The sequence below is a fragment of the Bison bison genome, unplaced genomic scaffold, assembly GCF_000754665.1.
Source record: "Bison bison bison isolate TAMUID 2011002044 unplaced genomic scaffold, Bison_UMD1.0 scf7180017864093, whole genome shotgun sequence".
In the NCBI taxonomy this organism is placed as follows: domain Eukaryota; kingdom Metazoa; phylum Chordata; class Mammalia; order Artiodactyla; family Bovidae; genus Bison; species Bison bison.
In genome coordinates this window covers 938,051-954,785 of record NW_011494665.1, presented here as the reverse complement: position 1 = coordinate 954,785, position 16,735 = coordinate 938,051, and the positions used below count along the sequence as shown (strand labels likewise).

Genomic DNA, 16,735 nt, shown 5'->3' with positions numbered 1-16,735 from the left:
TCAAATGACTTAGATTTAATCATCGGAAGCAAACTAAATGGAAAGCTTACAATAGAGAAGAATTACATGTCAGTGCCTTTTGCAAACTGAGCTGGGACAGAAAGAGACTGGGGCTGCCCCTCAACCTGATCCCTTCCAAACAAAGATATCCACAGTGCCCCTGGCAGTCTGGCCCAGGGACGGGGGAGACTCTGTTGGCTCTGTGCGTTGAGGTTGCCTTGTCCACTGCTCACTCCTGGCCAGCATCAGGAGCTCCGCCCTGCCGGCTCTGGTCGTCACCCTTCTTTTTGTGGCCTGAGACGATGTCATCAATCCGCAGCAGCAGAACTGCCGTCTAGAAGAAAAACCACAGCCCCAAAGAGGTCAGCAGACAGGAAGGACACTTGTTTTCTTTTAGACATTATCACCCAGCTCCTCCTACATAATTATCATTTTATCTGAAATCTACCCTTCAATAGTCTTGAATGTAAATGGAGTTCTCCCTAAGCAAGAGATGCTACTTGTGCTAGTTAACTTTTTTTTCCCTTTTGGCTGTGCCACACAGCTTGTTGGATCTTAGTTCCCTGAGCAGTGGCTGGACTTGGGCTCTGGGCAGTCAAAGAGCAGAGTTCTAACCACTGGTCTGCCAGGAAATTCCTTATCTTGCTCTTTATTTTTAAGACTTTTTTTTCATGTGGATCATTTTTTAAAAAGTCTTTACTGAATGTTACAATATTATTTCTGTTCTATATTTCGGTTTTCTGGCCCCAAGGCATGTGGGATCTTCGCTCCCAAACTAGACACTAAACCTGCACCCTGAAGTGGAGAGTAAAGTCTTAACCACTGGACCACCAGGAAAGTTCCCACTACCTTGCTTTTTAAGTGAGCTAAAAATAAGCAGGGGGATGGAATTCCCGGGGAGATCTTTTGAAGAATACTCAAACAGCACAGCATATGATTTTGACTGCCTCACCTCTACTGCTGTCTTATACGTTTGCAGCTTTACAGCCAATGGTTCCCAGATGCCCAGTTCTTTCATGTCCACCAAAGTGCCTGTCTCACCATTTACACCCCAAGTCTCACAATTCTCCTGGGTATGCTTGGCCTGTAGTTGGAACAAGCATAAACAGTTAAAGGGGAAAATATTAGGAACTGACAGAGACCATTAGACAAGAACCAAATACACTGATTGATAAGGTAGGAATAAGAGAAAATGCCAATGACAGCAAATAAGGTAAAAATTAAGATAGAGTTTTTAAGGGAAGAAGCTACCAGGAGAACCTGGGGGGACAGACATGAACCACCCTTAGTCCCAACACAGCTTTTCCTACCTAAGAGAACAGCGTGGAAAGGAACTCACCCGAAGGGAGGTAAGCAGACGGATGGTGCTGGCTCCACAGTTCTGGATAAGGGTGCGAGGGATGACCTCCAGGGCTTGAGCAACAGCCCGATATGGCCACTGTTCCACACCAGTCATGGCTTTGGATTTTTCTGTCAAGGCATGAGCCACAGCCATCTCAGAAGCCCCACCCCCTGGCACCAGCTGCGGGTCCAGAAGAACATTGCGGCACACTTGCATGGCATCCTGGAGGTTGCGTTCTACTTCCTTGGGAAAGCAAACAGACAGTATAAAGCCAAAGTTCGATGACTCAGGAACAAACCGGAAGCATCAAAGGACTTCCTGATTGCCAAGTTTGGTAAACCACCAAAGAGGGCAGACTAAGAAAGGTCCTTCAAACCTTTTGGGAAGGGTAGATGCTATAACTGTGGAAAAACACATTAACTACAATTCCTAGAAGGCCACGGGGAGGAGGTGTCACTCTGGGATATTAGGCTTTTGTCCCCTGTGCTTGAAAGACCTATACCCTACTCTGCCCTGTCTACTTGTATACTCTAGGAGGCTGCACAGCATAGTGGAAACTGTACTTATTAGCTATGTGCATTCCGTAAGTTATTTAACCTCATTAAAAAAAAAAAAAGGTAATATTTATTCATTTCAACTTAAATAAGAAAACAATGGTTGCTAGGGGATGGGGAAACGAGTTTAATGGGTATAGCACCTCACTTTTTCAAAATAAAAGTTCTAAAGATCTGTTGCATAAGAATATGAATATACTTAACACTGCTGAACTAATACACTTAAAAATGGTTAAGACAATAAATGTTACATTTAAAAAAATTTTAACCACAATTTAAAATAAAAACATTTGCAGCTTCAGATGACAACTGAATAACTATAAATGGCAAACAGGAAAATTTTAGGCCCTTTGGGAAACTCTCAAGAAATGGAATGACCTACTTCAATTCAGTCACACTTCTAAGGCTGACTCACCGAGAGAATCTCTTTGCTGGCCCCTCGGAGAAGAATTGTGCAGGCCTTGGGGTCTTTGCATTCAGTGATGAATGTAAAGTACTCATCTCCAATTTTCTTGATTTCCAACAGGCCTGCCCCTGTTCCAACATCTTCTTCTCTCAGTTCCTCTGGCCTGCTGACTATCCGGGCCCCACAGGCTCTAATGATTAGATGGGGAGGAGGGGGACAGGGAGAAGACCAGATGATGTCAGATACTTTGACTCACCTTCCTGGTCCCTAGAGTCTGTGGTGGGGGATAAAGGAAGGGCAAAAGTGGATTGCTAGTAACATTTCTACCGAACTTGAGAGGTCTTGGCTGCCTGGTGAAACAGATTTCCAAATACAGAGGTAAAGTTTCCTTAAACTAATATAGTTTTATAAGTGTACATACCTAAGATAATTACTATAATGAGATACTGTTTAATTCAAAGTATATTCAATAGACCCTAAAATTTGGACAAATGAGTTCTTATGCACGTTACATAGTGGTCATTTCTATGTTGAACTTGTCCTATATTGCCTAGTTAGATCTCAAGGCCAATAACAGGACTACACTAAAAACAAAGCAAAGGTCAAGCAAGAAGGAAGGTAAATATATGTCTGACCCCATTTTAATGAATGTAGGGCTAATTTTTTATGTCATTCTTCCCCCCCGCCTCATTGGCATGCAGAGTCAACTATATATACACATGCATGCCCCGCGCCATTTCAGAGCAAGCGTTTTAAGAATAAAATCGTGTTTTAAGTATAAAATCACATTTGGATCTATGGCGTATTATGTGATGTTAGGATAGACTTAACATTAAAAAAAAAAAGAAAAAAAAGATGGACCTAAGCCTAGATATCCATGCTGAAGTAGTGAATGCAATCTAAGGTTGCATTACAGTAACTGAGGATCCAATCAAGTTAATTATTGGTTCTATCATATTCTGAGCTAGTTAAAACAGACGACTCTGAAATGGACCCCTATACCAAGGTGGTGATCACAGATGTCTAAGCATAAGCTGTTCACTTCTGGTTAGGAGCAACAGAATCTCATGCAGCAGATAATTGTTACTCTGGGGGACCTCTGAAGAGGGCAGATGGCTAATCCCAGGTTATTTCCACCTGTAAATGATTTGGCTGATTGTATCCTGTTAAGCTTTATCAGATAATGATGACTACATTATGAAGCTACAAAATAAAAACACATGGGAAGGAGCACAATTTTATTTCTACCTGACCTACTCACCTAGCAATGCGATTATTATCTGTCTTCCGGACTCTGCGGATGGCTGTGATATTTGCTCGCATGAGGTAGTGCTGAGCTAAATCTGTGGAAATAGAGATGTCAAGTTGGAAGCCAGAAATTCCGGGTTCTGAACTGCTTTTATCTTCCATGTACCCTAACCATCACCCGTCAATTATGTTCAGTATATGACAACATGGGATGAAAAAAATTACCCATCCTCTTCTACCACAACAGCAGTCTGGAAAAATGAATGGAGTCCTACCGGAGATGCCCTTCTCTGTGATGACCACATCTGGCTTCAGCTGGATAATGTCCTCACAGAGCTGCTGAATGTACTCTTCTTCCATTTGGAGGATTCGAGTGAAGTCTTCCTCTCGTGTGATTTCAATGTCAGTCTATGTGGTGAAGAAAAGTCACCATGAATTAAAAATTCTGAACTGGTGAAGCTCTTTAGCTACTACTACACTCCCTCTGGTATAGAAGGAAATGGCAACATACTCCAGTCTTGCCTGGAGAATCCCACGAACAGAAGAGCCTAACGGGCTACAGTCCACGGGATTGCAAAGAGTTGGACAAGACCGACCAAGTCACACACACACACACACACACGAACACAAACACACACACACACGAACACACACACACACGAACACACACAATCCCACCCGACCCCTCTGCTTAGCCCTCTCATGTATCCCAGAAAGCAAGAGCTGGAATAAACCATGATCCAACACCTTTGTACACCAGTTTAGCTCCAAGAATCATCTACATCTAGCTTAACCCCATTTAGTTATTTACTGGAAGGAAAGTCACATGCAATTAGTGGAGAGTTTGGCTAAGGTCTATAGCCACTTAGTTCAATGTTTCCTCTGACTTGTCAGCATGCAGGGTAACTCAGGGTCTTAATTCTCCCAACTTATAATGATTCTTGTTCCCAATCACCGTTTGATAAGCTTCAATTACTTTTATTCAAGTGTGATGGAGCCTTGAGTTTCCTGTCCTTTGGAAATTTTTTAGCACTTCAAAGCTCAATTAACTCCTACTCCATGTTCTACTAATGCATTAGAAAAGGTTGCATGATACTCTGAAGCCAAACAGAGCTGGGTTCAAATTCTGATTTGGCCAATACAAGGTATGTTCCTGAAGCAATTAACCTAACTTTTCTGAGCTACAGATCCCTCATCTGTAAAATGAAAGTCAGTATCATTTGCTCTTAAGGGTTGTTGTAAAGGTCACACAGTAGGCATGTACCAAGCACTTCTTACCTCCTTGGTATAGAAACAGAGTCTTACATCAACTTTACTGAACAGGGCCGATGCCCTTACCTGGCTCTCTCCTTTCTTGTACTCCAGAGAAGAATCCAGCAACACAATGCGAGGGTTCTTGATGTAGCGTCGCATTCGTGGATGGGTCACATCCTTGTTAATCATGACTCCACGTAAAACACACGAGTCTTCAATGATGCCCCCAGGTATCTGAGCAAAAGAATTACTTTAATCCACAACCAGGAGACACTTCTCAACTTCCTTTTCAGACATTCATCTTTCCCAAATAACCACCATTTCAGATTTCTAAATTTTCCACAAACCTCAAAAACAACTACAGCTTCAATCACCTTTCTTTCTCTCTAGGAAGCACATCAATCTTAGACCATGACACACAATTTGAAGGTTGGCTGAAACAGAAGTTCAGTGATTCACAAAGATTTAAAGGGGCATATATCTCTACCTCCTGAAAGAGAGTTCCACGAATTTTAGGTATAGGGCTCCCTCTACTGGTCACAAGTTATTAATGCTTCTTTTAAATCTTAGATGGAGAAAGCTTTATTAGTGCTATGGTGTAGAGCCCTTATTTCCTGACCTAGTGTCTGATATGCACACAAATACAGACAAAAAAAAAAAGGCTTTCCCTTGCCCCTGTAAACCGTGGGTATAGAGAGCAGTGAAGCTAAAAGAATTACTTCAGATACCTCTTTAGTACCTTCTTTTTCAAGATTTTTGTTTTCCAGGTAGTAAATACTCTTCTTCCTGGTTCTAATAACAAAGGTATCTTCCTCTGATTTAAACTTACTTCCTCCGCAAGCAAAGTACACACTTGAAGAGTTTACCTTTTCTACCCTTGCATATTTCTTGATGTCAATCTCTTTCCGGCCGTTCTCCTCAAACTGTACAGTTTTGACAGCATCCAGGGCAATGTTGCAAGCCAAAGAAGACCACCGACTGATTACTTTGGTAGTAATGGAGCTGTTGATGATGTTCAGCATCGTATCTCGGTTACTGGTGTCGACAGGGATACTGGAGAAAAGAAAAACAGGTAATATGGTCAGGTGGATCTTGGATATTTAAGAAATCCCTCATCTACATCTTGATGGCTATAACAGTGGGCCAACAGGCAGAAGAAGGGGAAATTTGTTTCTTCATAGGAAACTAAAGTGTTATCAAGAAGTAACCTTGTCCATCTTCTGCTTTTCAGAAAGCTTACAATTAACCCATCCCTGGAAGGTGTCTCAAATCCCTGAATAATCTGCTCCCTCCTCTGACAACCCTCCACATTTACTTAAGAGTTTACAGTACAATATTCTCTTTCCTGTCTACTCCAACCATATACACTCTATATAACTTTAACAACTTGAGTCAAGACACATTTCATCTTTGAAACTTCATCCCTTAACTAAAAAATCCTGAAAGTTGTAGAAGACCTTGGATACTATCTTGTCCGAATTTTCACATACTGCTGAAATCCCTGTTATTAACAGTGTAAGACACACAATAAGCAATCATTAAATAGTTGCTGAATCATGTATTTTAGAGAAAAAAGCAATAGCTTCAAAAGTTATTGCTTGATAAAAAGAAGAATGTTAATGACTCAGCTCCCAATATTCAATAAATTCTTTGTATCTCTACGTTCTTACAAAGCTTACTTCATAAAATTACCTGCAATCAAACACCTCATTCTCTAGGAGTGCTAGTTATCAAGCACTTTGTTTCTTAATAGCAGGCGGTACAATACAAAGCTTCCACACTGCGGGGTACTTGTGCATCCAACAACCCAAGAACATGAGTAGATTATAGGTTTTATTTTTTAAACAACTGTTTTAATAAAAAAGTTCTGCATTTTGTATCATCTTCTCATTTAACTGACATTCCCTTAAGTAGAAGTCACACATTTTTATATTCTTTTTATTATACCTTATAGCACTCAGCAAACACAGACCAACGGCAAGTTCTGTGATAACTAGACTGGATTCAAACAGCATTTTCAGTACCATCCTTTTCGTTTTAATGAATATAGCTGACTATTATCCTATACAATGCTGTGTATTACAGAGAGTACTGACTGGATTAGTTATAATCATACATGATGGTAGGATATTTTAATATTAAGTCCTCAATAATCACAGTTATCTAACTCCTTGTTTCTCCTACTACAATCTATAACTTTGGAGTGAAACTCTAGTTCACTTACTATACATTCCCCAAGGCATAACATGGAAACTAGCAGGCTGCATGTAACCAAAGCATGTTTTGAAGAACTGAACCTAGCTCCTTTTATTTGTCTGTTCTGGATCCTTGGCCGTTTTCTAAAAACTTTTATTCCCCTTATCCTTCCCTTCATTTTGCTCCCCTCTTTCTCCTTGCAAAATAATACGAACTACTGGTGATGTGCCCGGCCTTCCTTTACCACCTAAGAACAGATCGGTCTTCAGGCCTTCCTTGGTCGACACCACCCGCTTCTGGTCCCCACCTCCAATACCTTATTGTCTTAAGGGTGCTGATCATATCGTCCAATGCCTTGCGGTAAGCACTGATCACCACTGTTGGGTGCATCTGCTGCTCTAGGAAGTGCTCAGCCACAGACAGCATCTCCCCAGCTGAAAAAAGATATATATACCATAACATCTTAAAAAGTATCTGGATTTCAAAACAACTTCATTAAAGCTTCTAAAATACCTGCTCTTTTTTTCTAAAGCAGGTCTGCCCCAAAGGTATGCCAACACTATTTCAAATTTCGTACTCTGTACAAGCCAACTCTGACATAAAGTACTAATCAGATACATTTTAAATGACTAAAGATTGATCCTAGGGTTTACTTAATTCTGTGATCTAACTACTTATGTTATCAGTTTCTTAAACAGTAAATATTTTTCCAAAGACTCTAAAAAGAAAGAAAAATACATAAAGGAAAATCTATTTGCTTATTATTATTTCAATACCTAAGATGTAGTCAAACTGCAGGTACTGAACCCCCCCACCAAAACTCTACACCCAGAGAATACCCATTAAAATCTTACCCTTTGGAAGAGGAATTATTGGTAAAATGCCTCTTTCTTTTAAAAACTGTCCTTACTTTTTAATTCTAATTAAAACACACACAAACACAGAGAAATACAAATACACACTGACATACAAAAGTTTGCTTCTAAAACACCATTAATTTTGGTCAAAAAAGGGCCTTTTACAAAATGCTTATATTATCAGGTCCACTGACACTAATTCTTTTTTTTTTGACAGTAATTCTTAAAATGTACACAAATGTGTCAAAGTTCACCTATCTACTCTCTGACATGAGCTCAAATGTTTGATTTTGATACTTTAGAATTCATAAGTGACTATTAAGTATATTAAAAGATAATCAAATATTTTAAAAGATGCTCTAATAACTTAGAAAAGACTATGCCCTGTTAAACAGCAGCCAGAATAGTATCATAGAAGTTATCTTCAGAAATGGCAATATTTTGGTGTTTTTTAAATAGCTATGTCTAAAATACCTAGACCTATGGATAGTTAACCTATTTAGTATCTTCAGAAGATTCAACTAAGATTGCTGTTGTTGGTATTCAACTTTTTCAACACCATGGACTATGGTCCATCAGGTTTCACTGTCAATGGGATTTCCCACGCAAGAATACTAGAGTGGGTTGCCACATCCTTCTCCAGGGGATCTTCCTAACCCAGGGATCCCAGCCTCCTGCGCTGGCAGGTGGATTCTCTATTCAGATCAGATCAGATCAGTCGCTCAGTCGTGTCCGACTCTTTGCGACCCCATGAATCGTAGCACGCCAGGCCTCCCTGTCCATCACCAACTCCCGGAGTTTACTGAGACTCACATCCATCAAGTCAGTGATGCTATCCAGCCATCTTATCCTCTGTCATCCCCTTCTCCTCTTGCCCCCAATCCCTCCCAGCATTAGAGTCTTTTCCAATGAGTCAACTCTTCGCATGAGGTGGCCAAGGATTCTCTATTACTGAGCCAGTAAGATTACCATCAGAAAATTCTCATGTTGCTACAGATATTTTCAAAATGAATGCTATTATAAAAATTTCACAATCAACTTAAAATTTATGAAACTAAGGCAACACGCTAAGTTTTCAAATGGATGTTTTATGATCCCACAGAATGCAGAAAGATTAGGCCATTAAAACATGTATAGCTAAGACTCAGTCTTAAGATTCTATATTTCTCTATTTTACTACTCACTAAAATCTGTAATCTCAAAATCAGTATTTACGGCACTTAAATGGTCATTCACAGACACGCAGAGATGAAAAATTTAAAGCACCCAATGCATACAATTCCCAGGCAAGACTGAATGCTCTGCCTTGTTTCAGCTCTCATCTTGTAAAAAAGTGTCCTTTATGTGGTATATTTAGTGGCAAGTTTTCCTCAAATTTGTGCATTTTCTTGGTGATTTCACTGTTGAAAGCCCGTAAGTACTATCTAGTTTTCCCACGTGCAAGAAGGCTCTGATGTGCCTTGTAAAGACAATGAACTTACTAGATAAGCTTAGTTCAGGTGTGAGTTACAGTGATATTGGGCATGAGTTCAATGTTAATGAGTCAACAATGTACATTAAATACAGTATCTTTAAAACAAACCATGTTTACTTAAAAACAACCCATGTTTACTTAAAAACAACATCCAGAGCTTTCCTAATGGCTCAGCGGGTAAAGCATCTCCCTGCAATGCGGGAGACCTGGGTTCAATCCCTGGGTGGGGAAGATCCCCTGGAGAAGGAAATGGCAACCCACTCCAGTATTCTTGCCTGGAAAACCCCATGGACGGAGAAGCCTGGTGGGCTACAGTCTACGGAGTCATGAACAGTTGGACACGACTGAGCAACTTCACTTTAAAACAAAACATAAAACACATATTTATGCTTGATAAAATATGTGACCAGAGGCTCAAAGGCATCTAACCCCATATTACCTCCTGGAGTGATGGTTTACTGCTAAGTCGCTTCAGTCGTGTCCGACTCTATGCGACCCATAGACGGCAGCCCACCAGGCTCCCCCATCCCTGAGATTCTCCAGGCAAGAACACTTGAGTGGATTGCCATTTCCTTCTCCAATGCATGAAAGTGAAGTCGCTCAGTCGTATCCGACTCCTAGCGACCCCATGGACTGCAGCCTACCAGGCTCCTCCGTCCATGGGATTTTCCAGGCAAGAGTACTGGAGTGGGGTGCCATTGCCTTCTCCGGGAGCGATGGTTTAGTACTAATTCAGTGTTTGCGGTGACTTTATAGAAAATAATTTACTGTAATGAGAATAGACTGTAATTTACTCTAACACATTTGAAAAACTTACTCTTTACCATGATGAACATTTTATGCTCAGTTGGGAGAGAATACATAGAAAATTAGCAACAAGTTCTTTTAATAGTTATAATTAATGGATTAGTAAAAATGTTCTTAAAATATGACTCAGGGGACTTCCCTGGTAGTACATTGGTTAAGACTGCACTTCCACTGCAGGGAGTGCTGGTTTGCTCCCTGGTCAGGGAACTAAGAGCCCACATACTGAGCAGTGTGGCAAAAATATAAAAAAGACTGACATTATCTCTGGCAAAAATCTAATGTTTCAATCTAATTTTCCTTATCAACCTTCCATTCTCTTCTTACCAAGAATAATTACTGATGTGGTCCCATCTCCAACCTCTTCATCCTGTGTCCGGCTAATTTCAATCATCGACTTGGCTGCTGGATGCTGCACTTGAATCTGAAAAGAAAAGTACAGGGCTACCCTGGTGGTCCAGTGGTTAAAGAATCTGCCTGCCCATGCAGGGGACATGGGTTTGATCCCTGGTCCGTGAAGATCCCACATGCTGCAGGGCAACTAAGCCCGTGTGCCACAACCATTGAGCCCGCCTTCCCTAGAGCTTGTAGTTGGGAACAAGAGAAGCCACGGCAATGAGAAGCCCTCACGCTGCAATGAAGAGTAGCTCCTGCTCACCGCAACTAAAGAAAGCCCATGTGTAGCAATGAAGACCCAGCCCAGCCATAAATAATTAGAAAAAGAAAAATGTAGAATTCATTGAATCAACACTACTCAAAGACCTCTTAACCCATTCTGCTTGGTCCTAACTCTTGCTTCCACTTACTCCCTTTTATTGTTTGATCACAGATTTAAAGATTAAAACTGGCCTCCAAGATATCTAAGTAAACCACTTTTTCAAGTAGTTTTTGCAGTGGGGCAGAGGGAAGGAGGAGGAATGCATTAGACAACTTAACTATTAAAGTTTCTTGAGAACAGAACAGTATCTTTTAGCTAATTTATTGGGAGCACCGTTGTGGTGGTTGAATTGTGGCCTTTGAAAGAACATGCTGATGCCTCACTCCCTGGAAACTGTGAATTCAACCATATTTGGAAATACGGTCTTTGAAGATGAAATCAAGTTAAGACGAGGTTATAGGACAAATCAGGGTAGGCTCTAAATCCAACCACTGGGATGGTGGAGACACACAAGAGAATGCCATATGACAGAAAGACAGGTTATAAGCCAAAGAATGTGGTCAAGATTCTGAGGCTAGAAGAGGAAGGGTACTTCCGTAGAGCCTTCAGAGGGAGTGTGTCACTTCTGACACACTGAGTCTGGACCCCCAGCCTCCAGTTCATGAGAATAAATTTCTGTTGTTTCAAGTCACACAGTCTGTGGTAACTTCTAAGTAGCCCAAAGAAACTAACCAATATTTACATTATCTCTTTATGTGTCTTTTGTAAAACGTTAGAAAACAAAATGAAAAGTCCTACCTCTCGAAGAATGGCATTGCCATCATTGGTCATCACGATGCCTCCCATGGGGTCCAAAAGCATCTAGGACCAAAGCAAACATTATATTTAAGTGTCCCAGAAAACAGAAAGGGAAAACGTGTAGCTGAAGTTTCAGTACGAAATAAGCCTACCTTCATCATAGACTTCGGTCCCAAACATGTTCGGATGATATCTGCGATAGTCTATTGGAAAGAAAATACAAAACACGTTAAGCACAAACCAGAGGATGGTGATTGTGTGTTTTAGGGGAAGGGGCATGGGCAACTCACAGAGCCAGTGTTTTAACAAGGACACTTCTAAAGTAGGGTTTGCAACTACCTTTCAGTATAGGGTGTCATATGGCTAGATTCTGTTCTTTGTCTTTCCCCCTTTGGGAATGTTTTCTGGATATGCAAAGAAATAACTTTTCACAAGGAAAAAAAAGGGACATAGCTCTCACAGCTTCAGTTTCCCAGCAGTCCACAGATAACTGAAAGTCCACATATTTGTACTTCCTTCCATGATAGTGGCTTCCACCCCATGCTAAATTATATCCAGGGCTATTTTATTCTTTCATTCAACAGATGTTTACTGAATATACCTATCCAGGATCTACAGTGAGTACTAGGAATACAAAAGGGAATTAATATAGTTCTTTTACCCAAGTAATTCAGTCTAGTATGGGAGGCAAACACAAACATGCAATATAATATGCACAATATGAGAAGACCATTAGATACATCTCAGAGAGGGAAGGCTTCTTTCTCCTTACCCCCAAAAGGGAAATGTCCTGAAGGAAAGGAAATCAAATTTTCTTCCACCAAATCACAAATACAGAAATACAAATACAGGCAAACTATTATAAACAACTTAAAAAAATATGCTACCTTGGCAGCATTGATGTTTCCAGATTGAACTTTTCTTCCAGATTCACGCTTTGTGTTCTGGCCTAAAACAGATAAAAACAAAAGGCATGGGAGGGAGATTCAAAAGGGAGGGGATATATGTATACCTAAGGTTGATTCATGTTGAGTTTCAACAGAAAACAACGAAATTCTGTAAAGCAATTATCCTTCAAAAAAAAAAAAAAGGCGACACACCAGTATTGCTCCACTGTATATAAGCTACTCCCTAATCTTTGAAAATAAATACACACCCAGGTTTCATGAATGTATACACTGATTAAAGCTTATCGACTTGTACTCTTTAAATATCAATTATACCTCAACAAACGGTTAAAAAATAAACACATGTACTTATGGCTACTTACTTATTTACTTCAATTCCTGGTATAATAAGAACAATCCACAAAGCTTCATTTCGGAATCTTGGTCATCACTTTCCCTCTAACCAAACATTCATGTACTTACAGCAAGGATTCATAATCTGAGCTGTATCGGATTCTCAAAGGGCTGGTGTCCCTAAAAAAGCATGAATCTCTCCTTTATATAACAAGGGAAGGAGTCTGGGGATTTACATTCTCACACTAGGATATGGTGAACCATACCCACAGTCCCAGCATAAATTATTGACAGTGACCCCCAGTGTGCTGTGGAATGAGCACACACACTCAAAAGTATTGGGGTTTGCAAGATATGGTCACTTCATGCTTGGATATAATCAGAATGCCTCAGTTACCCACTTACCATCAGTAACAGTGTACTATATACTTTAATAGGGAGCACAATCAGTTACAGCTGCTACTGCCAAGGATTAACACGGACCTCAGAAAGGTTGCACAATGCACCGCTAACTCACCCTAGGGCCCTTTCAATGAGAGACAAGCCAATGGCCATAACTGAACCAATGTATTGTTTTTCTCACTCCTCTTTCCAAATTATATTTTCCTTACAATTTGTTGTAAAATTTTCGATCCCGTCCCATCAAATCTAAACACAACTCTCTGGATTTAGATCCCTATTTCAGGCATTGTTAACTAAAATCCTGCATGGATCTTTCTGATGGATTCATCAGGAAAAAATAGTTTTTTATTTCTGAGTTAAGCGAATGCTTGTCTTAAAATAGTTATTTTCCAGGTGTAGAGAAAATAGATAAAATCTCGGAACAGCATTCTTTACACAGAAGATGGTGAGAAAGGCAAAATGGCTAGTCAAGCATGTCAAGTGATCATGCAGGATGAGGTACAGAAGTTACACACGATAGAAACATACCAGGGGAAGACAAGTGAAATGGGACTCATAAGTAAATAAGAAATCTGGGATGTTCCCGAAGGTAAAAAGAACTAATTAAGAAATTTGGGAAAACTCAGTTCGTAAGTGGGAAAGATTACAACGGACGAGACATTTGCAGGGATAATTACATCTAATATAATATGATCAGAGAGAGAAGCAGGGTTACATCAGGAATAGGGGTGGACAAATGAAAATTCAAGACAACAGTTATCATAAAAAAAAGTGGCCAAGGAAACTCGCTGTTTGCCAGACCCTCTTTTAAACAATTGTATCTACTTATCTCATTTAAGCCTCACAATTCTACGAGGAAATACTGTTAACCCTAATAATAAAGATGGAACTATTTCGATCTTTATTTGGCCGAAACCACACCACTATTAAAGGATGGACCAAGATTATAAAGCTAGGCCAAATTAAAAAATATTTATTCATTCAGATACACACTGAAAATCGCTCAAGGAAGCGTGCAGGGGCAAGGGTTGGGAGTGAAGAACGGAACGCCGAGTGAGAAGCATCTTTCCGAGGTCACTGCCCGGAAAGACAGAGCCTCGCGTTCGGCGAGGGTAAGGTCAACTGGCGTTTGCGAAGACAGGGGAATGGGTTAAGGAAAGAGGGAAACGGGAGAAGGGGCTTCCAAAATGAACGACTGGAAGGCTCCGCGGCCGAACCAGGGCGCGATTGGGCTGGGGCAAGGCTGTAAAGTGCGAAAGGGGAGGGCGGCGAAGGGAGTCCCTTCCCAACCTTCCCCACAACTCACTAAGCACGAGCACCGGACGATGACCCATCATGGCGGCGCGATGCAGAGCCGGGTACCCAGAGCTGGGGGAACCGGCAGAACCTTCTGGAGAGAGAGAACCAGAGAGAAGCCCAGAAAACGCTGCCTCCTCGGGGCTCACACCTGAACCCGCTACTCTCTGAGTCACCACCAATCACTGCATGCATCTCACTGACCGGCACGAAAACACACCAATTGACATTCTTAGCCCCACCCCCTGCGTAAGAACGCAGGGCAAGTTAGATAGAGAAAGCACGATGATAGAAATGCGAGGGCACAAGCGCTTGCGCAATAGGGTGGCCGCTCCCGGCCGCGTGCGGCGCGAACCTCAGCGCAAGCGCCGAGGCTCCGGCAGTTGGCCGGCACGCCACTGCGCATGTGTATCAACAACAAGGGTGGGTGCTGGGGTTGAGGCTTTCGATTAACACTGCAGGTGAGGTCATTAAACTCTGGCGTCTAGGCTTCTCTCGGGCCGCGAAGGTCAAGAAAGGCGTGGCAGTTTCCACGCTTTCGTTCCAGCCTTAGCAACGGCGAGCGATAGAGGGGCGGGACTTAAACCGGCTGTTGAGAGAAGACCTGGCCGGTTTGATGCTGGGAAATGGGAGTTGTAGTCCAATCCGGCTGGGCTGAGCGGTGACTATCCTTCCTGGCACGCTGGGAATTGTGGTTTATTGTCTCTGACTCGTTGCTGTGCGTGGACTTTCCCTTTCTTAGGTAAATGCTTTATTCTGAGGCTGTCAGCGGTACCAGGAGGTGGCTTAAGTTTTTCCCCGAGTTGTCCTATCCAAAAGACTTTTTCAAGTGTTCCCTGTAGTGCTCTCAAGATTTTCTTTCGCCACGCCCATTCCCTCCCTTGCCCTCCTCATCGCCTCAACTGCAGGTTCATTAGAGTTGCTGGAGAGCACGAGTTTTAAAATAACCCTACAGAATGAGAAAAGGACTGATATTACAGAAATTAAAACGAGAGAACACGGAATATTTGCCTGTTCATAGGAGACTTGTAAGGTTTAGGCGTGGTTAAAGTACTGTTTTGTCCAGAAAAAAAGGAAATAGCTGTTTTCCAAACTAAAGGAAGGGCCCTGAGACCAAAAACAATTCAAGAACAGTTACTTCTATTTCGCCATAAACTAAGACAGTACATCCTTTCACACTTTTCCCTCTCCAAATTGGAACAGCCTGAGGTCTACTGGGGAGAACTTAAATTGTTAATAATAAAACAGTAAGATGGGTTGTCAGTCATGAGATACTATGATTTTTTTCCCCAGGCACCACACCTGTGGGTGTTCAGATGGAGCAGCTTCCTAGTCATCCTACTAACAGAAGAGGTGTGTGTCAGATGCCCTGCTTCCTCTCCCTTAAAACCAGACCTTAATTGCCCAGCTTTTGGGGAAATGAAACTAGTTGTATGTATGGTTTTTTCCTGTTACTTAGTCGGAAAGTATTTGTATTTGTTATGCATTTCCCACTAAATGTATTTCTAGTGCCTAGAACTGGATCTATTAAATAGTAGATACTCAGTAATTATAAGTTGAAGTGTATTATTATTCCTTTGCATCTCCTCTTAATATTTAGGACAGAAGACATACTATTGACTCGAGTGAACAGATAATCAAACTGAGTGGGACAGTCCCACTAGTGGCCAGGGAAGTGCCTGAAACCATTTGACTCCAGAGCCTATTCACTTAATTGTAGGTGGGATAGATTATCTGAGAGGTCTGTACTGTCTTAACGTGAACATAAGTGAACTAGCTCTTTTCACAGATTATATTGTGCAGTGGTAAAGAACATGACTTTGGCGTCTATAGGCCTGGATTTAATTCGAGCACTGCCTCAGTGAAAAATCGTAAGCAAATTTCCTAACTTCAGATCAGATCAGATCAGTCGCTCCCTCGTGTCCGACTTTGCAACCCCATGAATCACAGCATGCCAGGCCTCCCTGTCCATCACCAACTCCCGGAGTTCACTCAGACTCACGTCCATCGAGTCAGTGATGCCATCCAGCCATCTCATCCTCTGTCGTCCCCTTCTCCTCCTGCCCCCAATCCCTCCCAGCATCAGAGTCTTTTCCAATGAGTCATCTCTTCGCATGAGATGGCCAAAGTACTGGAGTTTCAGCTTTAGCATCATTCCTTCCAAAGAAATCCCAGGGCTGATCTTCAGAATGGACTGGTTGGATC

The 16,735-nt window shown here is 41.5% G+C and overlaps 1 protein-coding gene and 1 long non-coding RNA gene across 2 annotated transcripts in view; one reads left to right on the top strand and one right to left on the bottom strand.

Annotated features, from left to right (window-relative positions):
* On the bottom strand, nt 1-14,703 carry CCT3 (chaperonin containing TCP1, subunit 3 (gamma)). Its single transcript, XM_010838232.1, has 14 exons — nt 14,541-14,703; nt 12,479-12,540; nt 11,744-11,794; nt 11,592-11,654; nt 10,463-10,559; nt 7,317-7,434; nt 5,671-5,857; nt 4,889-5,038; nt 3,826-3,958; nt 3,564-3,645; nt 2,312-2,492; nt 1,340-1,585; nt 953-1,084; nt 1-334 (listed from the first exon to the last, which is right to left on the bottom strand). The coding sequence occupies exons 1-14, from the start codon at nt 14,569-14,571 to the stop codon at nt 230-232; spliced, it is 1,638 nt and encodes a 545-aa protein (XP_010836534.1). The 5' UTR covers nt 14,572-14,703; the 3' UTR covers nt 1-229.
* A 221-nt stretch (nt 14,704-14,924) lies between these two features.
* LOC104987367 overlaps nt 14,925-16,735 on the top strand; it is a 6,487-nt gene continuing 4,676 nt past the window's right edge. Inside the window, exons 1-2 of the long non-coding RNA XR_825125.1 lie at nt 14,925-15,272; nt 15,824-15,883. This is a non-coding gene — a long non-coding RNA (uncharacterized LOC104987367). The remainder of the gene's footprint in view (nt 15,273-15,823; nt 15,884-16,735) is intronic.